General features: G+C 37.2%; 2 protein-coding genes across 7 annotated transcripts in view; one reads left to right on the top strand and one right to left on the bottom strand.

Moving 5' to 3' along the window:
• Positions 1 to 1780, bottom strand: part of ORC3 (origin recognition complex subunit 3) — a 122687-nt gene extending 120907 nt beyond the window's left edge. For all 4 annotated transcript variants that reach the window (XM_069065105.1, XM_069065106.1, XM_069065107.1 and 1 more), the window contains exon 1: positions 1645 to 1780. In XM_069065105.1, the coding sequence (XP_068921206.1) occupies positions 1645 to 1668 (24 nt within the window). In that variant the 5' untranslated portion in view covers positions 1669 to 1780. The remainder of the gene's footprint in view (positions 1 to 1644) is intronic.
• Positions 1781 to 1844: 64 nt separating this feature from the next.
• Positions 1845 to 27278, top strand: part of RARS2 (arginyl-tRNA synthetase 2, mitochondrial) — a 66357-nt gene continuing 40923 nt past the window's right edge. Inside the window, exons 1-6 of one of the 3 annotated variants that reach the window (XM_069065112.1) lie at positions 1845 to 2018; positions 7124 to 7197; positions 8664 to 8766; positions 11178 to 11261; positions 20033 to 20130; positions 22573 to 22628. In XM_069065112.1, coding sequence (XP_068921213.1) covers positions 1983 to 2018; positions 7124 to 7197; positions 8664 to 8766; positions 11178 to 11261; positions 20033 to 20130; positions 22573 to 22628 — 451 coding nt within the window. In that variant the 5' untranslated portion in view covers positions 1845 to 1982. The other 2 variants (XM_069065113.1, XM_069065110.1) reach the window with 2 other exon arrangements.

Here is a 27278-nt window from a genome sequence, read left to right as displayed (position 1 = left end):
TACTATTTTATATTATTTCCTAAGACACCTTCTATAGTAAATACTGGGCCCTGAAATTAGAGTAGTTAGGACCTATCAAAGTACTTTTATTTCAAAAGTACTGGAGCAGGAAAGGACTTCAGAGGCCAATTCCCTCACTTTATAGAGAAGAAAACCTAGGCCCAAATTACTTGCCCTATGTCAAATATGTAACAAGCATCACAAGCAGGATTTGAACCTTGACCCAAGTCACCAGGGCCAACACTTTCTGCTCTTCCTGGGAAAAAAACATGTGGCACAGAACAGAGTTAAAATTTCCTCTTCTCTCACATTCATAAAAGACTCCCTCCCTACTTCAATCTCCAACACTCTAGCACTCACACTGCTTTCTTCTTCTCCCTTTCATGTCACTCAAATAAGGTTATGATGGCTATTTACCTAAATTATAATTGGTATAGTTTGATACATGCCCAGAATTCAACTTTTCAATTGGGCTGTGAGAAGAGGGTAAAGAAGAGGAGGTAAAAGGAAAGTCCTCTAAGAAGTTTGAGGAGAGCTTCATCTGGCTGTTAATCATTAAGTCAAACTGAGACCTGGGAAACAAGATCTTCCACTGCATCCTGGGACATCTCCAGTTACCCTAATCTATATATGGACCCAGATGACTCTGAAGGAGAGAGTGAGGCTGATGACTTTGCACAGCCCTTCCTTGATTAAATCCAATTCACTTGCCAGCCATGGCATCACCTTCCTAATGTCATGGTTCTCTTCTAGAAGGAGAGACAAGCAGCAAGTGTCTACTATGTGCTGGGCACTGTTGTAAACTGCTGGGATACAAAGGCAAAAGGCAGTGCCTGTTCTCAAGGAGTTTACAGTCTAATGGAAGGTTATCGGAAGGCTTCCTGAAGGAGATAGCACCAAATTAAGAGTGCCAAGAGCCAGGTAGGAATTGAACTCTGCTTTTTATTCTCTGTGTACAGTGGAACCCAGGAAGCCCTGGGTTCAAAACCTAACACGTCCACTTATTACCTATGACCTAGGGCAAGTTGTTTAACCTCCATGGGTCTGCTTCCTCATCTGTAAAACGTGAATTGGACAAGATGCTTTGCTTAATGTTTGTTTAAAGTTTTATATCTATCTCTTTAGAATTCCGGTTCAGGTTAAGGCTCGAAAGCTGGGGTATGTATAGCCTTGATTGTCAGGGTCTTAGCCGGAAAGCTCTGCTTCTTAAAGGAGATGGGGGGATAAGCGTTTATCTGGCACCTACTATGCGCCAAGCCCTGTGCTAAGCGCTTTAAAAATATCATCTCATTTGATCCTCACGACAATCCTGCAAATAGAGATCCATTATACAGCTGAGGTAAAAGGACAAACAGTGGTCACACAGGTGCCAAACATCTGAGGCCGAATTTGAACTCAGGTCTCCTTGACTGCTTGCCCAGCTGGCCTCCGGGGCGGCGCACACACCAGGCTGCTGTCTCCATCGGCAACTCCCGTCGGGTCACGAGCCCGGACTGAAGCTGGACACAGTCCAGGCACAAGATGAGAAAGAAGCCCCAGTCTCGGGAAGAGGAGGAGGAAGAAGAGGGCGTAGCTGAGAAGTGAGGAATGAGCTAGCCGTAAGTCCATGGCGTGCCAGGAGACGCGCCCCCTCCGCCCACTCACCTTGGACACTGAAGAGGTAGCCATGATACCCAGCTCCCGCTAGATTCAAGCGGAATTGGGCATTTCCCGAGTTCCCCAGCGGTAGACGGATGGGGCGGGGCGAAAGGTCAGGGGAGAGAGGAAGAGAGCTCCTGATCAGTGATTGGTTCGCAGTCTACTTCCGGAATAGCGCTTCACTTTTTTTGAGGGGGCGGGGCGTCTTAAAGGGGCGGGGCGGGATGATCGCTTGACGGGGTTGGTGGGTGGGTAGGTGGGGGTCAGAGGGCTGAGGTCCGTCGCGCACCAGGGCCCAACCAGCCTCACGTTCTGGGGTCGCGATTCCCCCGAGCTGTGGAGCCATGGCCTGCGCTTTCCGCAGGTCCATCGCCTCTCAGGTACCTGGCCCGCCCTAGAATGGGGGAGGGAAGCTCCGCTGGGACTCGTTCCCCAGGGAAGCCTCTTGCGCCTCCCGCCACGGGGTTGGGAGACCACCGGTGGCAGTGCGCCCCTCTCAGGACGTCCAGGCCTCTCCCCCAGTCCCGAGCCCCGTCCTCCTCTTGGAGACACGGAGAGGTCGGTGTCGGGGGCCAAGGGTTCTTGAGTCACTAGCATAGGGGTCGTCATTTCTGTTTGCAAAGTTTACATCTCTCTGTGGTCCTCTGCCATGACCGCCCCGTGATGTAGTGGGAACAATAATTACGACTCAAGTTTTCTAGAGCGCTTTACTTTGCTTTCTTCCAACAGCCCTGTGAAAGTGAGGAGTGCAAGTGTTGAAACGCCCACTTTTGGAGTTAGGAACCTGGGGTCCCTGGTTACCCAGCTGTCTGGCCAACATTGCAACCACGGTTTCCAGCCAGCTCCCTTCTCTTAAATTCAGACTGTAGCAGTCTGTAGCCTGGGAGATTGGAAACATGGCTTTTCATCCAAACCCAAAGGCTAAGTAATCAGTCCTTAATAAGTATTTGTTGAGGGTTTATTGGGTGTCAGACACTGTTAAGTACTAGAAACACTAAGACAAAAAGGAAGCAAGAATTCTTGTCCTCAAGGAGTTTATATAGTAATGGGGGAGGACAACGTGTAGCAACTGCGCAGTGCTGGGCAGGTCACCTTTCCTATTTGAACCAATTATCTCAACCAGTTAAATGTGGGGGAGAATAATCCTTGTGGTACATACCTCAGATTTATTGTAATGAAAGGAGTGCTGGATGTGGAGTCCAGGAATCCGGGTGTGAACTCTGCTTCTTCCCTTTACTACCTGTGTGATAACCTGTCTCTGCTCCTTTGCACATTTGTCTATCGCCCTAGCTTGGGATTCACATACTCGTCAACCCTCAGTTCTTAAAATCCCTAGTTTCCTAAAAGCTTTCCAAAGACCCCCTTATACAGCCCTCCCCAAAGTTACCTTATATATGTGTGTGTATGTATATCTATGTAGATATACATACATACACTGGAGTATGTGTCATCCCCCATTTCAGAACTTAATTTCTTTGACCACAGAGACTTTAATTTTTCCCTTTGTATCTTCAGTACCTAGTTCAATGCCTAGCATTAAATAAGTGACTAGTAAATGCATGTTGGTTGTTTAGGCGAGACCCTTCACTCTGGGCCTTCAGTTTTCTCATCTATAAGATGACTAGGCTGAATTAGATAACCTAAAGACCCTTCCAAGTTCTAAAACCTGTGGTCCTAAGCACTGTTGAAGTTATAAACAGCTATATAAATGGTGAGTTGTTGGAGTAATTCTAAGCAATCTGATAGCAAGATTTTCTTAATTCTGTTAGGTTTGACATTTATTTATTTATGTGGGGAGGGGTGGAAGAGGACCATCCAAAGAAACCTTTTGAATATATCTGAAAAATAAATTCCTGATTCCTGTGTACTTTGATCTTGAAGATCTTATGGTACTTTTTCCTCCATTCATCTTTTCTTCACCTCCATTCCCTGCCTACTCTCTCTTAGCCTAGGTCCTTGACTCTGTACTGAAAACACTGAGATAGTTCATCTCAAAACTCATTGACACCATCTCCCACTCTCTCCTTTCACCCAGAATCCAATGGCCTTTTTCCTTGTCAAGGCCCAACCTTCCAATTGTGAATTTGAGCCCGTTCCTTTCCATTTCTCCAACAGATTATATGCTCAGTCATCCTCTATGTCTCTCTCACATCTTCATCCTATTCCTGTCTATTGGATCATCTGTCTTGCCTTAAAACATGCTTGTCTCCTTAAAAATCCTTAACTAGATCCTACCATTGTCTCAAGCCAATGAACCAGCTCTCCTTTTCTTAGCCATACTCTTTGAAAAAGCTGTCTATACCTACTGCCTCCAATTCCTCTCCCTTCTTAATCCCTTTGCAATCTGACTTCGAACCTCATCACTCAACTGAAACTACCCTCTTCAAAGTTATCAACAATTTCTTAATTACAACATTTTGTGATCTTTTCTCAGTCTTCATTCTTCTCAGCCTTTCCGCTGCGGTTGCTAGTATTTACCACACTCTTGAATATTCTCTCCTGTTGGGGGGGGGGGGTTGGTGAAACTTCTCTCTCCTAGTTCTCCTGCCTTTCCATTCCTTCTTAGTCTCTTTTTTTGGCTTGTTTTACCTGTCCTGTCATGCTTTGTAGCTGAGTGTGTTTCTCAAGGTTCTGTTCTAGGTCTTCTACTTTTATTATTTTTGGGGGAACTTCATCAGCTCCCAGAGATTAAACTATCATTTCCATAAAGATGACTGAGATTCACAAAAGATGTCTCATATATATATATATATATATGTATATGTATGACTTATAAAATGGGGTTAATAATAGCACCTGCCTCCCAAAGTTGTTGTGTTAAAATGAGATCAGCTTCTCACCTGAGTTTTACCATCTGTTCATAATACCTCTATAAGACATTCAAGCTAGCTATCACTGGGATGCCTCAAACACATGTCCAAAGCTGAGTTCATCTTTCCCTCTCTTCCAGACTTCTCTATTTCTGAAGTTACCACTATCCTTCTTGTCACAAAATTTTGTAACCTTGACATTATTCTTGACTCCTTTCTTTCTGTTTCCTCATATATCCCATCAGTTGCTAAATCTTGCCATTGATTCCTCTGTAACATCTCTTGTATTTGGCTTTTCCTCTCTGTTCACACAGCTACCACCTTAGTTCAGGCCCTTATCATTTCTTGCCTAGGTTATTGCAATAGCCTCCTAATTTGATCCTTGCTCCAAAAATTTCTCACCACTCTAATCTATCCTTTATAGTGCTTCCACACTAATTTCCCTTACTCCTAGATCTCACCATGTCATATTACTTGCTTCATCAACTCCAGTGATTATTGTCTCTGGGATGAAATGTAAATTCCAGTGTTTAGATTTTAAAGCCCTTCACAACCTAGTCCTAATCTCTTTCCAGCCTCACTGGACATTATTCCTCTTACTACACTGCTATCCAGCCACATTGACCTTCTCGCTGCTCTTCAAACAGGAGCAGTCTATCAGCCTCTTAATGCCTTTGGACTAAATTAACCACACACGTAGAATGCACTCTTGCTTCTTTGTAGAGTCTCTTCCTCTTCCTTTTAAGCTACAGATCAGGTATTATCTTCTACATGAAAGCAACAGCTTCCTCATTTGATCCTTGATCCTTGCTCCAAATTTGAATGAAAGGAAGGGAAAGAACTTGTGATTGGGGTCTGGAAATGGGGAAGTGAAGGAAGAATAGGGAACTAGAAACATTGTATTCCTGTCCTTGCCCTTAGGCAATTTATAGTCAAAAAGGAAGATGACATATACATGTATTGTGTGTATGTATATACACACACACATATATACATACTCACACATATATAGATGTGTCTATAGAGAGAGATATACACATAGATAGTAGAGGTTTGAGAACTATCATTCTGGCATTTGTAACTACCTCCCCTACAAATAACTATAATACAAGGTAGAATGCAAGAAATTTTTTACAAAGGGGTACAGAAGAAAGTGTTATGAATTGGAGGATGGATGGTTGACAGGAATAGGGAAGGATGTATGGAAGAAGTGACCCTTGAACTGATTGATCTTTTAAGGACAGGTAGAATGTTGATTGGTAGAAATGTAGATGGTTAAGGCTTTCCAAGTTCAGGGAAATGAGAATAGAGACACAGAAGCAAAAAAATATTTTAAATGATGGTTAGTCCTGTTTAGCTGGAACATAGAATGAGTAGATAAGTAGTATGAGGTAAGGCTGAAAAGTCAGGTTGTATCCAAATTTTAGAGCCCTTAATATCAGACTAAGGATTTTATACTTTATCCAGCAGGGGATCGTGGTGAGCTTTTAAAGGTATTTGACCAGCAGCATATGTTTATACTTGTCTATATGTCTCCTTAGTTCTGTTAAGTAATAAGATATTTTCGTTCCAGGACTAATATTTTTCCATGTTGTAACTCCAGAACTCAGTATATAATGTGTAATTTTTGTTGAATTGAACTGAAAAACTGACCTGATCAGGGTAGAAACCTCTCTCAAAGTACTACCTTTGGGGTCTCAGCGTGTCTGTGTGCACACAGGAAGAAATTTGTCACGTGATGTTGGGCAAGTAATTTACCCTATAGAGCTCTTGTTTCCTCACCTGTAAAATTCAGGTATTAGACTAAATGGCTTTTGAGATCTATTCTTGACTTAATCTGTGATGGTAAATATTAAGGACAAAAATCCAAAACTGAATTTTAAATAGCTTTTGTTGGAAACTTTTTTATCTTATCCCTAAGACCTTTGGTGGCTTAACTTAATGCTTTTCTACTTGAGTTGATATTGCCATTTACTTAAAAGTTATTACCATAAGCATTAAAATAATTTGAAATTAAAATGGCATTTTTCTATCAGAATTATTTTTGTTCATTTGAAATCTTAATCACTTGTTAGTAAGGGTCTCATCATATTTACCAGATGAAATAATGTCTAGTTGACTTGGGTAAGGCTATATAAAGCCAGTTTTTCATAGAGGATTTCAGAACTAACAGGTACAGTATCCTGGCAGTAAATAATAGTGTTTGGTTTTTTGTTCAAAATAAATTAAAGCAATTTTTTTTTAAGTTCAAAATGTTTTAAAGTGATTTCACAAGCCAACATTTGTTATTCATCATATAATCAGATGGCTTTTATTAAAACTACCTGGATGTGATATGGTGGAAGTTAGCCTTATTTACTATCTGGAGGTGTGAGGTTTCTTTTGAGATTTTCCTTTTGTTTTTCTTTTTAAAGACCAGGTTTCCAGATTGTTTTGTTGCTAGCATTTATTGTCATACCCTTGAACATTAAAAGTATTTTTGGTTTTCAATTGTTAATGTTAATAAAACTTAGTTGCTATGAAGTAGTTAACATTGAATATTCTTGTTGAATGAAATTTTTTTAAATCAGTCAATCTAAAATTGGAATTATGCACATGTGATTGAGTATGGCCTTGTGGAATAAGAATATTTTAATAGTCATTTTTGACTGGCTTTTGCTTTATTTTTATTTTAGCTTTCCAGAGTTTTGGATCTTCCACCAGAAAACTTGATCAAGTCAATATCTGCAGTTCCAATCTCCAAAAAAGAGTGAAGTATCTTATTTTTCTCATAGTAAACTGAAATGCTACTATTCTAGTTGATATAGTATGTGTTTACAAACATTTTCAGCTACGCTATACAAAATAGTTAAGTTTCCAGAGAGCTAGCTATGGAAGTAAGATTTCATATATTGAAATATTTTCTCATTGACATAAAATAGAAATATGTACAGAAAAATTTGAACAATTTGAACAAATTTGAATTGTCCAAAAGTGAGAATGATTTGCCTCAGGAGGTTGTATGTTCCTCATAATTGGATATCTTCAAATAGAAACTGGGCTGTGAGAATGGGAATTCTTTAGAATATATAGATCCTGAAGGCCCTTCCAACTATTAAATTCTGTAATTCTCCTATATGCTGACTATTATGGCAAGTTCTAATAATTTTCTTACTTTATCTCTACTGCTATTCTCTTGGAAAAGTAAAGTTGTGGGTTTGTTTTTTTTACTAGAATTTAGAACAAAGTAAAAATAGAGGCTTAGAGTTTGTGACTCCTATCAACAAATAAGAACTGGAGTATATTGAGGGCTTCTAGTAACCAAATTCTGGTAGGCTGAAGTACTGGTACTGTCTAGAATATAGTATCTCTTCACTCTCATTCCCACCCCACTTCTCTCTGGGGAAGTTTGGTTTCAAGATCTGAACTAAACAGGGCCTTAGAGATAATGTAATTTGATACCTTTCTCAGCATAACATCTGTCAAATTGTGTTGAAACACATCTAAGCCTATACTCAAGCCATGCTGTAGTTGGTGGCTGAGATATACCTATTCTAGTATATGTATAAAACATATAGTTGGATCTCTTAAGTGTTGTGTTGATTTCATTAGTATGAAAACTCCCTTCACTGACTTGGAGTAAAGCCCTTTATCATGCCTTTTCAGTTTGGGCTTGTACAGCTTCTCCAGCTTTTCCATACCTCATAGGTGATCTATCCAATGTTGGATAGATCCCCTTTTCTTTTGTGTTCTGAAGATACCACTATTTTTTGTGAGCTATCAGTTGCTCTCATTTTCCCAGAGGACAAAAAGCAATACCACTGTAATATCTTGAAACATCCAAGCTCCTCTACCCCAACATCCCATCATTTCTACTCTAGCAATCAATTTTTCCCTTTGTGAGAATCAGATACGGAATAGACTTTTCCCTTGTTGGTCCCTGCACCTTTTGAAAGCTGTTTTTTCATCTTCAAAATGAGAGTAATAATATTTGCCCTGCCTGACTCTCTGGAATACTGTAGTATTTCAGATAATAGACATGGTATTGCTTTAGGGGGAGGGAGCAAAAAGTACAATACAGATACAGAATAGCTTTATTTATTTATTTTACTTTATGTAAAAGCTTTTAAAAGTTGTAAATAGAAGTTGGAAATGAAAAATACCCATAGTCCTTTAGAATTCCTGTTACTTTTTTTATAGGAAGAAATGATTTTATTCTCTTTCTATATTTTTTAGAGAAATAGCTGATTTCCAACTTTCTGTACATTCTGTGCTGGAGAGCAGCAGTGAGCACTCAAAACCAGATATCCAAGCTCATACGCAAAGACTAGCAGAGAAGGTACTTTAACACCTAATTGTCTCTCTTTGATTAGATACTGAATTTATTACTGGATTCAAAAAAATGTAGTAAACAGACTATCTCATATTAATCATGTATTTATAGTGATTGTTGCCAAAACAAGGTTGAGCAATTTAAATTGATTTCATTTTAAAACTTCACTGAAAACTGGGATTATTTTTCAAATCATGTAAAAGATTTGCTCTTGATCCAGCATCTTTTAATTTGCTGGTTAAATGCTTGAAAGATGACTCTAGAGTATTAATTAAATTTACAGATTATTTGAATCTGGGCAGACTTCTGAATATTTGAGAGAATGTATTTAAGATGCAGAATGAGGTAGATAAATTAAAGCAGTGAATGACAATTTAAAAATAGTCCTCAATGAAGATGAACATAAAATGAGAAGAAAATGATTAGATGTGAATAGAAAATAGTTGGAAAGAGTTTGTATGATTTAATAAGTCTATTTTGTTCACGATAACTAAAGTTTATTTAGTAGCTGAAAAAAAATGATGTAAATTATCAGTATAGTGGTATCAGAATGTGAAGTTAGATCAAATCTGTTAACAAGTTTATTACAGGGGAGAACTGGGGCAAGAAATGGTTTATAATAGAACATGAAGATGATTTAGCTAATAAAGGATAACTAAGATGATAAAATAGTCTTGCAAATAAGTATCAAGTTGTTGTTGTTTTTTAACCTAAACCAAATTCTTTTTAGGAAAGATATTCGTAGTGAAAGAAATTAGACTCTTAGAGTTGGAAAGGAACTTGGGATCCTGTCTAGGTTAACCGGTAATTGAAGTATGAATCCCCTTTTGTTGTGTCCCTGACAGGTGGTCTCCAGCCTCCCTTTGCTGGAAGACCTCAGGCCTCCTAAGAGAGTATCTTCTGCATGTAGTCAGCTCTGTGCAGAAATTTTCCTTTTAGTCAAGCCAAAATAAAAACAAAACTTTAAAAAATTTTTATTTTAAAGTCTAATTAGAATATAATTTCCTTGCAGAGAAGCATTATTTTGTTTTCACCAAACAGAATGCCTTATACTCACTCAATAACCATTTAGTGAATATTAAGGTGAAATGAAATAAAATCTCTCTCTCCGTAACTTCTACCCATTGTTTCTAGTTTTGCTGTCTGGTGGCAAGCAAAAGAAGTCTAGTCCTTTTCCTTGGGATTTCCCTTCAGACATGTGAAGACCTTAATAATGTTTGAAGTATTTTTTTTTTATCTCTAGGCTAATCATTCTCCAGTCTTTATAAAATAATTAAAGAAACAAAACTTTCTAGTGCTGCTTTTTGTCTTTATATCATAATCATTGATACCTCTTCCCCCATATTGAGACTTCCATTGGTCAGTTCTTTTTCATGGGACCTGATCGTGTAATTGAGACTATTATATCCACTGTTTTTGGATGCTATAATATTAATACAGTCTAGGATTGTTACCTTCTTTGCTCACCATTTCATGCAACATCTGTTCTTTTTTGATCCTTTACACTCATGATTTCGCAGAAATAATGACTAGTGGCTCTGTAGTGATATCAGCTAGTTTCATAATTTCCCCAGGTTATGTCATCCAGGCCTGTTATCTGAATGCAGTTAGTAAGTTAACATATATAACAAGTAAGATGCATAATTCAAGGAACTGATCATTTTAGATGTCATTATGAACAGATACATATAGAGAAACATATGGATAATTGTCCTAACATCAACAGAATGTTTTGCATTATGTGCATTCATATACATATGCAGGATCTTAAGCCTTGTAGGCACACGATTTTTCAAAAATAATGGCTGGTAGTTTCACAGTGACATTTGCCAGTTCCTTAATTTCCCCAAGCTACATATAATCAGGCCTGTTTATTTATATACATTTATTAAGTTCAAAAGACGCACAGTTTGAGGAATTTGTTTTTAGAAGTCTCTGAGAACCAACACATATATGAGAACCGAATAAGATAACTGTCTAAAGACCAGCTAACTTATTTACATTATGTACATAAATAGAAGTGCTTAATATGAAATTACGTATCTTGTGATGCTCAGATAGAAGTAAAATGTATAAAATTTGCATGTCAGAATGAATGGAGTGTTGTGATAACAAGTCACCATCTCACTACCAGAAGTATTAGAATTTCAGAGGAGAAAAATGGAGTCCTTGAGTGAAATAGTCTTCTAGGATATAAGAGTAGGCAGAAAGTGATGAAAGGGATAAATAAAGAAAGGGAACCTGGAATGAGTTTGTCTGGGTATAGAATAAGAAACAGTAGGAGAATAGAGACAAGATGCATTGACTGAAGAAGAAAATTCACTGGATGCCTTTGCAAACCAAAGAGCTGTTTTAATCTTAATACTGTATGTGTCTCCTTTCATTTAATATCTGATTTAATCTATTTATATCTTCAGCTAAAATGTGATACAGTAGTGAGTGAAATCAGCACTGGACCAGGGACAGTAAACTTCAAAATAAACAGGGAGCTGTTAACAAAGGTAAGAGTTGTTAGTATTTCATATTTTATAATTTAGGTTAAAGACATTCTCCAGTCATGGAAACTCTTCTGAGATGATATCTTTTGTAATTTATATGGAAGCTTATATTGAGTGCTTACTATTCAACAACTTGGTTCAGTTCAGCCAGTGTTTTAAGCACTTGTTATGTCTCGGATGCTGAGACAAAAATGAAATAATTTCTGCCCTTAAGGAGCTTACATTTTACTGAGGAGATAGAACATGTATGCAGATAATGTAAATAACAAGCTATCACTGTGCTAGGCACTATGGAAGACATAAGGGAAGTGTAAAAAGTGTCTGCCTTTGGAGAACCTACATTCTGATTGAAGAAATTAGATTTCATTTACCACATTAGAGGCAATATAAGACAGTGTATGATCATATACAAAATTATTTGGTACGAATAGTAAATAATACCATAGAATCATAGAGTAGACCTGGACTGAACTTTAAAAGCCATCTAGTCCAACCCCCTCTTTTTTTTCTTTCTTATTTTTTTTTTTTACAGATAAGGAAACTGAAGCCCAGAGAATTGATTTGTCCATAATTAAGTGATAGAAACAGGACTTCCATATCTAGTTTCCTCTCAACTGTATAATTGCCCAGGCTTCAGAGATAAGGGATATCATTTTGAGCTTTTTCATGACAGTAGCCATTCTATTAGTATTTGTTGATTTAGAAAATACATATGATAAAACCCTAAATTCAGTAATATTTCTAAATGGATTGGTATCTTATTAATCCCAGTAGTATCTGTATAGATTTGAAAAATAATAACCTATTTCTGTGTAAAGCATACATCCAACTACAGAAGGTATGTACTCTAATTTATGGATTCACAGTAGATTCATGAACTTATTGTAATAATTATGTGGCTCACAGTTTGAGAACCTCTAGCTTGCCTCTTGATATATGCTTGGTTTGATTTGTCCTTCACATTCCAGAACATCTTGGAGTAATACTTTTTTGGGTTGATAACCTTCTGAATATATAGAGGATTTTAAGATGGCATCATTCCATGCTGACTGTGCTTTAAATAAAAAGACACCTTATATGCAGAGGAGCATATTACAGAATACTTCAGTGTAATGCCTCCACTTAGTGCCTAGAACAGTGTCATGCTCAGAATAGGCAATAAATAATTCCCTCCCCTCCAAGATTCAGAAACTTATGCTGAGGGGTTTTGATCTTCAGGAATTGAGAAGTCAAAAAACAGTCAGGCTAGAAAGTCATTTTGGATTTAGCAAAGTTTTTATCTTCAGGTACAATATAACCAATCTTTTCCTGATTTAGTAATTCTAAAGGAATGATCAATTTATACAAGCCAGAGCTTCCAGGAGTAAATTTTTTTGTTGCAAGTATTCAGTTTCCTTTGCCAGTTGCAAAATACTTAATAAAGAACCATATTCCCTTGTTTTCTTTTTAAATGGGAAAATGGTGTTTAATTAATGTAATTTTGTTTTATAGCTCTTTTTTATTGAGTTATATCTGTATTTGATGATGGCTGATTACAGTTACAAATTAGTCTGACAACTTTATGTTGACTTTATTTTCATTCTTTGATCTTCTTGTTAATATGCATTTGTCATTTGATTCAGAGTGGTGAACTAGCCAATAGAGACTATGCTATGCATATAGTAAAGTGTAAGTGTCTGAGAGAGAGAGAATCTTGAGGATTTTTCCCGATATTTTGTCTCTTTTGGCATAATATACTCAGCTAATAATCAGTAAACACCAGAGTTTCTGTTTAATTTATTCTAGTCAGATTCCCTACTCAAATAACATACCTTTAAAAAATACATAATTTAATAAAATCTTTGTTTTTCAAATAAGTCATTTACCATTAAGTGAAGTTTTCTTCATTAGAATGTTAGTATTCTCTTTAAAGGTGAAATCTATCTGAGCTGTGGCCCTTTTGTGACTGTTAACTCAATCTGATACAACTAAGTGGAACTTCATTTGAGGTGCCATTTAAAGAGATTAGTCTCAAGGCATTGTAGATTATATTCCTTCTGTAGTTGGCACTGCTTATAAAAGATCCAATGAGATAGAATTTATTTTTTTGCTTAATTACTGATCAGGATGTGACTCAAAAGATGAGTGTGTTCTCCTACTTCTGCTTACTGTACCTACTTCCATTTCCTTACTTAGATATTAAAGAAATAGCCTATTAGAATTTATTTGGCTGTACATGTTGCCAAGAGTAAGCTTATTAAAGTTGTAGGTATATTAGGCTGCTATTGCCAAATGCTAAAAACACATCTTTGCCAGTCACCTAAAAATGTAGTTTTATTTAACCTAATATTGTTTAGGATATGAAGTACCCTGATGGTAAGTCATATCTTCTCATTACAAAGAAACTTTTCCTATCTCTCCTTATCCTCTCTTCTTAGCCCCCTTTTGAGCTAATTTCCAACTTTATCATTCCACTGAAAATGCTCTCTCCTAGTTACAAAATCCAATGACCTTTTCTCAGTCCTCATTCTCCTGGACCTCTGTGGAGCCTGTGACGCTGTTGATCACCTCTTCCTTTTCTCTCTCTGTTTTAGGGATACTACTCTCTCACCACTCCACCATAGGTTCTCCCATGTATCCAACATCTCTTGCTCGGTCTCCTTTATTGGATCCTCCTCTAACTAACTCCCTCTAACTGTAGGTGTCCCTTAGGGTTCTGTCGTGGGCCCTTTTCTCTTCTCCTTCCATACTACCTCACTAGGCGGTCTCAGCAGTTCCCATGAATGCGACATTCACAAATCTACCTGTCCTGCCCCAGCCTCTCTTCTGACCTCCAGTGTCATAATTTCAGCTGCCTTTCAGACATCTCGAACTGGATGTCCAGTAGACATCTTAAATTTAATATGTCTAACATGTTATCATCTTTCCTCCTAAGCCCTGTACCCTTCTTACTTTCCCTATTACTTTTGAGGGTAACACTATTTTCCTAATCTCTCAGATTAACAACCTAGGAATCCTCCTCAACTCTTCACTGTTTCACTCTCCTTAGCCAGTCTGTTGCCTTCAAGGCCTGTCAGTTACATGTTTTCAACACCTCTCATACATGCACTGTTCTCTCCTCTGGCACTGCCACCCCACTAGTGCAGGCCCTCATCACCACATACCTGGATTATTACAACAGCCTGCTGGTGGATCTGTCTGCCTCAAGTCTCTCTCCACTCCACTCTGTCCTCCATTAAGCTGCTGAATGGTTTTCCAAAAACACAAGTCCAGCCATATCACCACCCTATTCAGTAAACAATGGTGACTCCCTACTGTCTCCAGGACCAATACAAAATTCTCTGTTTGGCATTCAAATCCCTTCGTAGTCTGGCCACCTCCTACCTTTGCAGTTTTTTTGCACTTTGCTCCCTGATCCGGTGGCACTGGCTTCCTAGCTCTTGAACAAATGAGACACCATCTCTCAACTCTGGGTATTTTCTCTGTCTGTCCCCCATTCCTGTAACACTCCTTCCTCCAGTCTTACCTATTGACTTTGTGTAAGTCTCAGCTGAAGTCCCATCTTTTATAGAAAGCCCATCTTAATTCTAGTGCCTTCCCTCTGATAATTATTCCTATTCATCCAGTATGTAGCTTGTTTGTTTATATTTGTTTGTTGTCTCTTTCATTCAGTTGTGAGCTCCTTGAAGACAGGAACTGTCCTTTGCTTCTTTTTTTATTCCCAGCACTTAGCACAGTACCTGGCACATAGTAGACTCTTAATGAATGTTTATTGATTGATTGATTTCCTTATGTGCCATATAAATGAACTTTTGTCTCTTAAAAAAAAGGTATATGGTGGGTTAGTGGGTCATGACTAGGTAGGGGTGTGGAGCAGGGAGGAGGGGAAAGGGAAGACAATTAGCACTTCTATAAAGCCTACAGTGTGCTAAATGCTATACAAATAATATGTCATTTGATCCTCACTACCCAGAGAGAGAGAGGAAGGGAAAGGGCTTAACATTTAAATAATGCCAACTGTGTGCCAGGCACTGTGCTAAGTGCTTTACAAATAGTATGTTATTCGATCCTCACAACAACAGCCTTTATGGATAAGCTTCCTTTGCAAGAGTCCTATTCTGATGCCTGATATATGGGAGGGATTTTTGGTTTGGGGAAATTATGCCGCTGGAGTATAAGCCCTGGCAAAGGCCTACAAGCTAAAGAGGCTTCAGGTGTTAGGACCTGATATCTGTTGTTCAAAAACCATCCAGGTTGAGTTCAGAGACCCATCACCAGGGTGGCTCCCTTCAAAGCTCTAAAACTATTTACTAAGTCATAGAAGAGTTGTGATGTACATCACTAGAAGGAGCTCCCATATCAACAAAATCCCATGACTTTGAAATAATATAGTAAACAAAAAGGTTATAACATAACACATGCCTGATAACCTTAACTGTGAAAATGTACATGAGCATAACTCTATTTTTAGTCCTTTGTTTCCTTTGCTTAGTCAGGGAAATTTTAGGCTAGATTTTTTCTTGTGCTGTCATGTGAGGGGAGCAGATTTGATGCTTGCTTTTTTGATAGTATGACTTCGGATTTAGATTGATAATAATGAAAAGCTTCTAGTTGCTCTTGTACCTCAATGATCACTTAAGGTTTTATAGTACAATTTATTCTGACATGCTGCTGGCACAGAACAGATGGAGAACTCCTCCTGGGATGATGACCAGGTTGCTTCATTGTCTAGCTAGAAGAGAAAAATCTAATGTAATGAAAGCCCATGAACATCTCTACTGCCTGTTGCTTCAGTAATGACAGCTTAGTCCTTCCTTTATTCATGATTTCTTAATAACAGTGCCTAGCCCTGTACTGGTAGAATCCAAAGGTGTGGGTTTTATGTGCTATTGTGCTTATTCTGATGATCACCTAATTAGTGACACACATAGATATATTCCATTATTATCATTAGGAAATTTTATAAACTACAAAGTTCCATGTGATAAATTGCCTGTACTATAAAACATCTGGAAATGCATTTTCAGTTTCTGTAAAAATTCCCCTACTTTCTCCTATTTTTCTCCCTGTGTTATCAGTATGCATTCCATTTGTTGCCATTGTGTTTTTAGGTTTTATCATGGGGACTCAATAAAAAGAGTTATGAAGATAACATTCATTTCATGGTGAAATGCAGCAGTGTATTGCTAAAAAAAATTAGTCTTAGTTCTGCTTTGACTGTCAGCTCATCTCAAATTAATAAGCATTTATGAAGCACCGGCTGTGGTCCAGGTCCTATGTTATATACTGGGTATACAAAGATGATGGTAAAAATTCCTGCCCTCAAGGAGCTTATTTTCTGTTGGGGAAGGAGAACAACATATACACATGAGTACATATGAATATTACTAAGTAAATATTAGGTAGTTCTGGATGTAGAGAAATACTAGCAACTGTAGGCATCAGGAAAAGTCTAATGTAGCTTTTTCTTGAGTTAAATTTTAGAGGAAGCTAGAGATTCTAAAAGTTGAAGAGGGAATTCACTCCAGGTTTGGGAGACAACCTGAACAGAAGCAGAGAGACCAGAGATAGTATGTGTGAGAGATAGCATCATATGTGGCACAACATAGAATACATGAAGAGGAGTACTATGTCTGGAAATATAGTCTAGGGCCAAGTTTAAATACTAATCAAAAGGATTTGTATTTTCTACTAGAGGCTATGGGGAGTCATTGGAGCTTTTTGAGCAGAATAGTGACATATGGTCAGATCTTTGTTTTAAAAAAGCTTTTTGACAGCTGGAGGCATTGAAGAGAAGAGAGTTTTGAAGCAGAGAGACTAACTAGGAGGGTATGTCAGTAGTCCACATAAGAGGTGATGAGGACCTGAACTCATGAATGAAGTCTATATGTTGTTGGTCTGTTAAGATTTCATTGAAACACTATTAAATAATACCTTGGGTTTATTTTTTTAAAGAACATGTTGATTTTATTTTTTTTTCAAATAGTAGGGGGTTATTTTCCCTCCCATCTCCATATATCATCCTCCCAACTAGGAAAAAAAAAAAGGAAAAAAACCTTGTAACAGATGTCCATAGTCAGGCAAAACAAATTCCTAAAATGGCCATGTCTAAAATCGTATAAGACTAAGTTATTGGGTTGGGAAACACAGTGATGCTAGCTAACATTTTTTTTCCTTCAAATTAATTTATTTAATTTTAGTTTTCAACATTCACTTCAATAAGATTTTGAGTTTTTAATTTTCTCTACCTCCCTCCCTCACCCCTCCCCAAGATGACATGCAATCTGATAAAGGCTCTACATACACATTCTCATTAAACATATTTTCACATTAGTCATATTGTAAAGAAGAATTAGAATGAATGGGAGAAACCACAAGAAAGAAAAAAAAAAACAAATAATATGCTTCGATCTGTATTCAGACTCCATAGTTCTTTCTCAGGATGTGGATAGCATTTTCCATTATGAATCTTTTGAAGTTGTCTTAGATCCTTGCATTGCTGAGAAGAGCCAAATGTATCAAAATTAGTTATCACACAATGTGGCTGTTATTGTGTATAGTATTCTCTTGTTTCTACTCATTTCACTTAGCATCAATTCATGTAAGTCCAGGTTTTTCTAAAGTCTGCCCTGCTCATCATTTCTGTAGCACAATAGTATTCCCTTACATTCATGTACCACAACTTGTTTAGCCATTCCCCAATTGATGGGTATCCCCTCAATTTCCAATTCTTGGCCACCACAAAAAGAATTGCTGCAGACATTTTTGTACATTTGGATCCTTTTCCCATTTTTGTGATCTCTTTGGGACACAGCCCTAGAAGTGGTATTGCTGGGTCAAAGGGTATGCACATTTTTATAGCCCTTTGGGCATAGTTCCAAATTGCTCTCCAGAATGGTTGGATCAGTTCACAGCTCTATTATGCATTAGTGTTCCAGTTTTCCCACATCTTCTCCAGAATTTATAATTTGATATTTATATAAAATTTATATGGTTTATATTTATAATTTTCCTGTTTTGTCATGTTAGCCAATCTGATAGATGATGTGGTACCTTAGAGTTGTTTTGATTTGCATTTCTCTAGTTAGTAGTGATTTAGAGCATTTTTTTTTTTCATTTGAAAACTGCCCGTTCATATCTTTTGACCATATATCATTTGGGAAATGACTTGTATTCTTATACATTTGACTCAGTTCTCTATATCTTTTAGAAATGAGGCTTTTATCAGACAGTGGTTGTAAAAATTCTTTCCCAGTTTTCTGCTTCCCTCCTAATCCTGGTCACATTGACTTTGTGCAAAAACTTTTCAATTTAATGTAATCAGAATTATCCATTTTGCATTTCATTATGTTCTCTATCTCTTGTTTGGTCATAAATTCTCTAGTTCTCCATAAATCTGACAGGTAAACTATTCCTTGCTCTCCCAGTTTGCTTATAGTATTAGCCTTTATATCTAAATCATGAACCTATTTTGACTTTATTTTGGTTATATGGTGTAAGATGCTGGTCTATGCCCAGTTTCTGCCATATTGTTTTTCAGTTTTCCCAGCAGTTTTTGTCACATAGTGAATTCTTATCCCAGAAGCTGAAGTCATTGGGTTTATCAAATAGTAGATTACTGTAGTCATTGACTATTGTATCTTGTGTATCTAACCTATTCCACTGATCTACCACTGTATTTCTTAGCCAGTACCAAGTAGTTTTGATGATTGCTGCTTTATAATACAATTTAAGATCTGGTATGTTCTAGCTAACATTTTGTGCTGAATTTTGAGTTAGAGGACCTTTGGCTTGAATCCTGGATGTATTTATTACTTGCCAGTGTGACCTTGGGCAAAACATAACCTCCCTGGACCCTCCTTCTGTGTTTCCTGATCAGTAAAATGAGGATCTTGCACTAGATGGCCTGTATGGTTCATTTTATGCTTTATGTAGCATTAAGCTTTCCAAGCATTGTCTCATCTGGTCCTTGCCACCGTAATGTGGTCAGTACTACATGTCCAGATCTCACCATTTTAGAGATAAAAAATTCAGGCCGTTTGTATGTGTTGAAGGTAGAATATGAACTCAGCTATCTCCTTCAAGTCCATTGCTGTTTCCACACCTCCCGGAGAAATCTGTCTTAAATCAAACTCTGTATTAAGGGAGAATATGCTGTATATAAAGATTGGGTTCTATCACAGCACTCTACTGAAACTGCTCTCTGATAGTGACCTTATTCTCCTTGAACTGTAGCTATTGACTACCTCACCTCTTTAGGGATGTCCACTTCTTTCTTCAGCCCCCAAGATACTTTCATCATCTCTTCTTAATTCTTCCAAGATTCTTTTGTTTGACCTCCTTCTCTGTCTACATTCTGTCTCTTGACTCATATAACGTATATTATCACCTATTCTTATGATTCCCAAATCTATGTCCAACTCCAGTCTCTTCCCCATAGATTTAGTCTTAAATTTCCAGCTGCCTCCTGGATTTCTCAATTTGGACATCCCACCTATCCTTTCTACCCCACCCCATATTCAGTATATCCAAAATTATGGTTCTCATCTTCCTCCAAAATAGTGGCCTTCTACTTTACTTCTGTATTTCTCTTGATGTTGCCAACATCCTCTTCATCCAAACTCTGAACCCTGGAGTTATCTTTGAGACTTTGCTCTCACTCTTTAACTTTTCTAAGCTCCTAAAGGTAGAGACTTCCATGGAGAAATTTCATTTCTCTAATAAGATAATTATTTAAAATCAGTTTTTCACAGTGCTTTTTAAAAAATTAAATTCTACTTTCATTTGCTTTGTAGACAGTTCTACAACAAGTATTTGAAGATGGTGCAAATTATGGATTAAAAAGTGAACTTTTTTCTGATCTTCCCCCAAAAAAGGTATTGGTTGATTTTAGGTGAGTACATTTAGGTGTTAACCAGTTCATATGACTGACTGAGAAAGTACTTTTCAGATTAGTGCTATGCAAACGTTAACTACTCTTGTATTGTTTTGCAGTTGAAGAACTTCAAAAGCAAAGAAATTAGGATTTGAGGTCACAGCGCATTATCTAAGACATGAGTTTATGAATAACCAGTGCAGAGATTTGTACACTACTTAGAACATTCTTTGTCTCTTTTAGATAAACTATCATTTATTTTCTTAGTAAAAGAATCTCACATGGCACTGCATCTTTTTGAGACATTTATGTTGCTTAACTGGCTAAGGATTTTAAACTATTAAGAGTACAGAGCTTTGTGCAAAGTCATTAAAGTGTTAGCCCAGGTTGTGTTCTGTTATTTTAAATAATCTAAGTAGTTATCCTTACAGTGATGTTTATGGTTTATTTTTAAACAACCAGAGAGTACCCTACCAGTAGATAGTTGGCCATGAGACATATATCAATAATAAAAAAACACTGGGGGCGGTTAGGTGGCACAGTGAATAGAGCACCGGCCCTGGAGTCAGGAGGACCTGAGTTCAAATCCAGCCTCAGACACTTAACACAAAAACTAGCCATGTGACCTTGGGCAAGTCACTTAACTTTGCCCTCCAAAAAGCAAAACAACAACAACACTGTTCACATTGGTTTTATTTCTGTAACATAAAGAATAGGAGTGACAAATTCTTATTTCTGTATTTGTAAAGTCAAAAAATGCTACAGACAATTAGCTTTTTAAGTTAATGTTTCTGTGGGAGGGCTTAAAAAATAGTAGCCATTGAATATAAACCACACTCCTAAAATGAGAGTTCTTTGAAAGGAAAAAATAGGTCACACTCAGGTATTATATATACCTCATTTGGGGAAAATGACTAACCTCTAATCAGAGCCTTAGTAAGTCAGAAAACTGCTTAGTAAATAAGGAATCGAGAAAAGGGAAATAGATGGTTTCATGGATTATTTCATTATGTGATACCGGAACCTGGATAAATAACCCTTCCATCTTTCAAAAGGGCTTTTTGAATGTCAGAATAATCCCCTTGCCTTGAAAGTGTTGGGACTTCACAATGACAAGTTGTGTCTGATTTTCCCATTCTTTTGATTCTGATAATCACACCAGTCTTATATTTTGCCACCTTATTTCTGCTTAAAATAATCTTTTTCCATTTTGTATTAGACCATGATTTTAGCTAGATACATGTAATATTGTGATTAATGGTATCACCTCATAAATAGTAGGTTCTTTTTGATTGAAAATCATTGTTTCTCCCTGACCTTTGCCTAGTTGACATTTTTCTAGTTGTCTAATGTTCTTTCCAAAAACCCTTTACATTTTTTAAAATTTAATTTTTTTGTTACAGTGTAAGTTTCAAACTGTCTTCCTCCTCACCTTGCATCAGAAAAGGACACCATTTAACACAGATTTATAAATATATATAAAATTAAACTATGCATACTTATGTGTATCTGTTCTTTCTATGGAAAGGGATAGTATCTTCCTTAATAGGTTTTTATAGTTGATTAGAGTATTTATAGTACTCAGAATAATTTGATGGTTCACAATTATTCTTTGAACGATATTGCTGTCACTGTATACAGCATTCTCTTGGTTCTGTTCATTTCACTCTTTTAAAATTTTATTTACTTATTTTATTTTTTTAATTTATGGAATAAAAAAGTATTTCCATAACAGTATAATTTTTTAAAAAGATGATTTCACATGGAACTACAAATCTATTATGTACAACTTGTTCTTCCTTTTAAATATATAATAAAGTTATCTATAAATTTTTTCCCTTCCCCCCAAAGATGGCTACTATTAGACACAAATATGTTTATACGTAAAATCATTATATACATACTTCTGTTTATCTATTCTTTCTCTGGATGCAGATAGCATCTACTTTCATATGTCCTTTGTTAGTTAATTGGGATATTTGTAATTGTTAAAATAACTTAATTGATCAAAGTTGTTCCTAAAACAATACTGCTTTTACAGCATACAACATTCTCTTGGTTCTGCTTATTTCATTCTTTATTTCTTGCAAGTCTATCCATGTTTTTCTAAGATCATGGAGCTCAGTAGTATTCTATCACAGTCCCTTCAATTTCCAGTTGTTTGCCACCACAAAGAGAGCTGCTATAAATATTTTAGAACATAGAGATATTTTTCCTTTTTCCATAATCACCTTGGGAAACACACCTAATAGTGGTATTGCTGGGTCAAAGGGTACATACACAGTTCTATAATTCTATGGCACAGGTTTATAATTCTCTGGGCTTAATTCCAAATTGCTCTCCAAAATGGTTGGATCACATCACAGTTCCACCAACTGTATTAATATCTACCCTTTATATTTTTTAAACTTCACACCGGAATATAATTCTTGCACTGATGTGTGTTTTTTGTTTTTGCAGTTCACCAAACGTTGCCAAAAAATTTCATGTTGGACATTTGCGTTCTACAATCATAGGTGAGTACTAAAGATGTCTTTGGGACTATGCTAGAAGTCAAAATTACTACAAGTGCTTATTTATCTGAATATGAACTTTGTATTTAATAAAATGTCCAATTGAGGCTAAAATGTATTTCATACCAAAAGATTAAATGAAAAAGTTAGGAAATTTTTTCTAGAGACATTTTAGTTTGTCAACATTCCTCTTACAGTGAGTTGACCAAAACAGAGTATAGGATTCCAGCTTTGGTATGGTGCAGTGTAACTGATCTTCCTCAGTCTTTACACTATGCTTCTGTTAATGCAGCCTAAGATTGCTTGAGCTTTCAAAAAATCAGCCATGTTATATAATTTACTCACACTGTTTCTACAGTCAAAATAAAATCCATTTTTTTTCTTGCGAGTGTCAATACAGGTTAACCTGTTCTATAAGCAAACAATTGGTTTTTGAACCTAAATTAGTGATATTTTTAATTTGGATAAATTTCATTTTGGGAGGTCCAATATCAGAGCTATAGTGAATGAATAAATGTTGAAAGGCAGGAATGAATAAAAATGAGCTAAGATTAATGCAAATCAGAACCAAGAATAGAATTTTTATCTTAACAGAACTGGAATAGCTTATCTAATGAAAGACAGTTAATTGATTTGCTTGTGGTGATAAACCCAATTAAAACCCATCAAACACAATAGACAAAAGAATACTGCATATATTCTCTTCCTCCTTCTCTGTCTCTTTCCCTCCCCTCCTTTTTGTCTTTTATTTTTTTCTCTCCCTGTGATTTCCTCAGTGTAAGAAGTTCCTGATATGAAGTTTTTCTACCCTTGCTGCTTACAGTCTCAGAGCCTGAGACACTGAGGGTTTAGATGATTTTCCAGGCTGACTTAGCTAGTAGGGATCAGGGGTGAGATTTGGTCCCAAAGCCAGCTTTTTATCCACTACACTATGCTTATGCTACGACATTGTATTATTTTTAAAATGACTTATTGATGCTTTAGTTTTAACATTACTGTCACTTCTCAGTGCCTCCTGTAAACTCCCCCAATACTCTCCAAAGTAACAAATAAAGTGCAGTTAAGGGAAGCAAGCATTTGGACATATCTAAAAATGCAAACCTCATTCTGCATCTGTAGTTGATCACCTGTGCCAAGAGGAGAGAGGCATAATTTACCATCTTTCCTTTAAGGTCATGGCCAGTCATTTCACTGTTGATTTCCTTCTGCCATATTGTCATCATTATGTAAATTTTTGTCTGCTTATTTTACTCTTCATCAATTCACTTAAGTCTTATGTTTTCCTGAATTCTTCATATTTGTTATTCTTTTATATTATAATAATATTCAGTTAGATATAACACAATTTGTTCAGCCATTCCCCCCTTGATGAGCTTTCTTTCCATTTCTTTGCTACTACCAAAAGTACTGTGATGAATAATTTGTTTCACATGGGAAACTTCCCTCTGTATTTGACATCCTTTAGGTATAATCTGGTCATAGATAAAAGATATAGCTTACTCACTTTTTTGTGTGTGTAATTTAAATTTAAATCCAATATGTTTTGTAGAATAGCTAAATTTCTTCCTAGTCATAGCAGTACATTACTATATTTGTTTTCCCATAGACCCTTTAACATTTACCAACTAGGTAGCATAGTAAATAGAGTGCTGTACTTGGAGTCAGGAAGATCTGAGTTCAGCTCCTGCCTCAGATGCTTACTTGCTGCATAAACCTGGGAAAAACCAGTTAACTTCTCTGGGACTCAGTTTCCTTATTCTCTAAAATGAGGAGTTTGGACTTAGTAGCCCTGAAGATCCCTTCCACTTCTAAATCTAATATCCTGTAATCCCGTGAAGTGTGTAGAAGTAAATTCTGCACCCTACATTTTAGATACAAATCTACCATAAACAATTTTTATTTTATATTATTCTTTTTTTGCAAATGCTTTATTAAACTTCTGATTTATATCATTCATTTCCGCCAGATTTTGAGTTACAAATTTTCTCCCCATTTTTCCCCTACCCACCGCCCCAAAATAGCAGTCCCACAGGATATCCCCTCCTCCAATCTGCTCTCTCCCATATTTTTTCCCATACCCCTTTCGACTTTTCCAGTGGATCTCCATGCCCCAATGCCTGTATATCTTATTTACCAAATACATGGATAATAGTATTAATAATAGTATATATATATTTTAAACATTTGATTTTAAAACTTTGAATTCCAGATTCATTCGCTTCCTTCCCTTACTGGGAAGATAAGCAGTTCAGTATACATTGTACATGTGTGGCTAATGCAAAACAATAACATAGTAAATGTATTGTAAAAGACTGACTATATTTCCCTCCCTCCTATCCCACCTCCCTCTTGTTCTATTCTCTACTTTGATCCTGTCCCTTTTCAGAAGTGGGTGCTTCCAACTTCCCTCCCCCCAGCCTGCCCTCCCTTCCATCATACCCCCTCTCATCCCCTTCCCCCCCTACTCTCCTGGAGGGTGAGATACCCTATTTAGTGTGTATTTATTCCCTCCTCAAGCCAAATTCAGTGGGAATAAAGTTGACCCATTCCCTTTTGCCTTCCTATTCTTCCCCCCCATTGTGACCATTTTCCCTCACCTTTTCTGTATGAGGTATTTTACCCCATTCTGTCTCTCCCCTTCTCCTCTCATTATATTCCTTTCTCACCTCTTAATTTCAACTTTTAAGTATCATCCCTTCCTGTTAAATTGGTCCTGTGCCCTCTATCTATGTATACCTGTAAACACATATACACACATTCACATATGTATTCATATGCCCATATACCCTCATATATAGACATATATATATATATTTCTATTCCCTTCAGCCACTGAGAAAAGTTTCATAAGTTAGAATTACTGTTTTTCCATGTAAAAATGTTAATAGTTCAACTTTGATAAGTTCCTTATGATTTCTTTTCCTTGTTTACCTTCTCATGCTTCTCTTGCTTCTTGTATCTGAATGTCAAATTTTCTATTCAACTCTGGTTTTTTCAGCAAGAATGCTTGAAAGTCCTTTATTCCCCTGAATGACCATATTTTCCCCTGAAACGTGATACTCAGTTTTGCTGGGTAGGTGACTCTTGTTTTTAATCCCAGCTCCTTTGAGCTCCAGAATATCATATTCCAAGCCCTTCAATCCTTCAGTGTGGAAGCTGCCAGATCCTGGATTATCCTGATTGTCTTTCCACAATATTTAAATTGTTTCTTCCTGGCTGCTTGTAATATTCTCTCCTTAATCTGGGAATTCTGGAACCTGGCTATAATATTTCTAGGAGTTTTCTTTTTGGGATCTTTTTCAGAAGGTGATGGGTGGATTCTTTCAACCTCTGTTTTACCCTCTGGTTCTGAAACATCAGGGCAGTTTTCTTTGAGAACTTCCTGAAGGATGATTTCTAGGTTCTTACTTTGATCATGGCTTTCAGGTAGTCGAATGATTTTTAAATTGTCTCTCCTGGATCTGTTTTCCAGGTCAATGGTTTTTCCCATGAGATATTTCACATTGCCTTCTCTTCTTTCATTTGTTTGGATCTGTTTAACAGCATCTTGATTTCTCATAAAGTCATTAGCTTCCATTTGCTCCAATCTAATTCTGAAGCAATGACTCTCCTCATTGAGCTTTTGAGATTCTTTTTCCATCTGGCAAATTCGGCTTTTTAAGACATTCTCCTCATTGGCTTTTTGAGCCTCTTTTGCCTTTTGAGTTAGTCTCTTTTTTAAGGTGTTATTTTCTTCAGTCAAGTTGTTGACTCTCATTTCATAATTTTCTTTCATCGTTCTCATTTCTCTTTCTAATTTTTCCTCCACTTATTTGGTTTTCAAAATCCTTCTTAATGTCCTCTATGGCCTGTAACCAGCTCTTATTTTTCTTAGAAGCTTTTGGTGCGGGAGTTCTGAGTTCATTGTTTTCCTCCTGTTCCATGCTTTGATCCTTTTTGTCCCCAAAATAGGAGTGTAAAGTTGGGTTGCTCTGTTTGCTTTGCTTCCTTTGCCTGCTCATGTTGCCACTCAGTTACTTGACTTTGGGGCTTTTTGCCACAGTAGGACTCTGCCACCAGACAGGGGAGCTTTCATCCCAAACGCTGGGGTTTTCTCAGCTGGAGGTATTAGATGGGTGCCCTCTCTGAGGTCTCCACATGCTCTGGCAAGCTGGACACACACCCCAGGACCTCTTCCCTAGACCACAGTCCAGATGGCTGCGGCGCCTCTGCAGCCTTTGCCCCTGACCACACTCCCAAACTACTGTATCCCAGAGTCCACACTGCACTGACCTCTCACTTTGTGCTTAGCATCTATGGACTATGGATAATTCTGCACACTGCCACAGCTGTTGGTGATCTGAAGTCCCTCCAACTGGTTGCTGGTCAGGCTGACCTTGAAGCTAAAACCTCAGGCTCACCCAGAGCACTCTGCTGGCCACTTCCTGCCAGCCTACTGGACTGTCCTCAGTGGGAGGTTAGCTTTTCTGTGTCATTTTATGGGTTCTGTAGTTCCAAATTTTGTTCATAGTCACCTTTTACATGAATTGGAGGAGGTGGGAGCTAGAGCCCCATGGAGGTCCTGTTTCTACTCCCCAGAATATATATATATATATATATATATATATGTGTGTGTGTGTGTGTGTGTGTGTGTGTGTGTGTGTGTGTGTGTGT

The sequence above is a fragment of the Petaurus breviceps genome, unplaced genomic scaffold (assembly GCF_028583685.1).
Source record: "Petaurus breviceps papuanus isolate PSGF00001 unplaced genomic scaffold, PetGlider_PUasm1.0 90667, whole genome shotgun sequence".
Lineage (NCBI taxonomy): Eukaryota > Metazoa > Chordata > Mammalia > Diprotodontia > Petauridae > Petaurus > Petaurus breviceps.
Note: the sequence above shows the minus strand (reverse complement) of the source record. Positions and strands in the feature narration are given on the sequence as shown.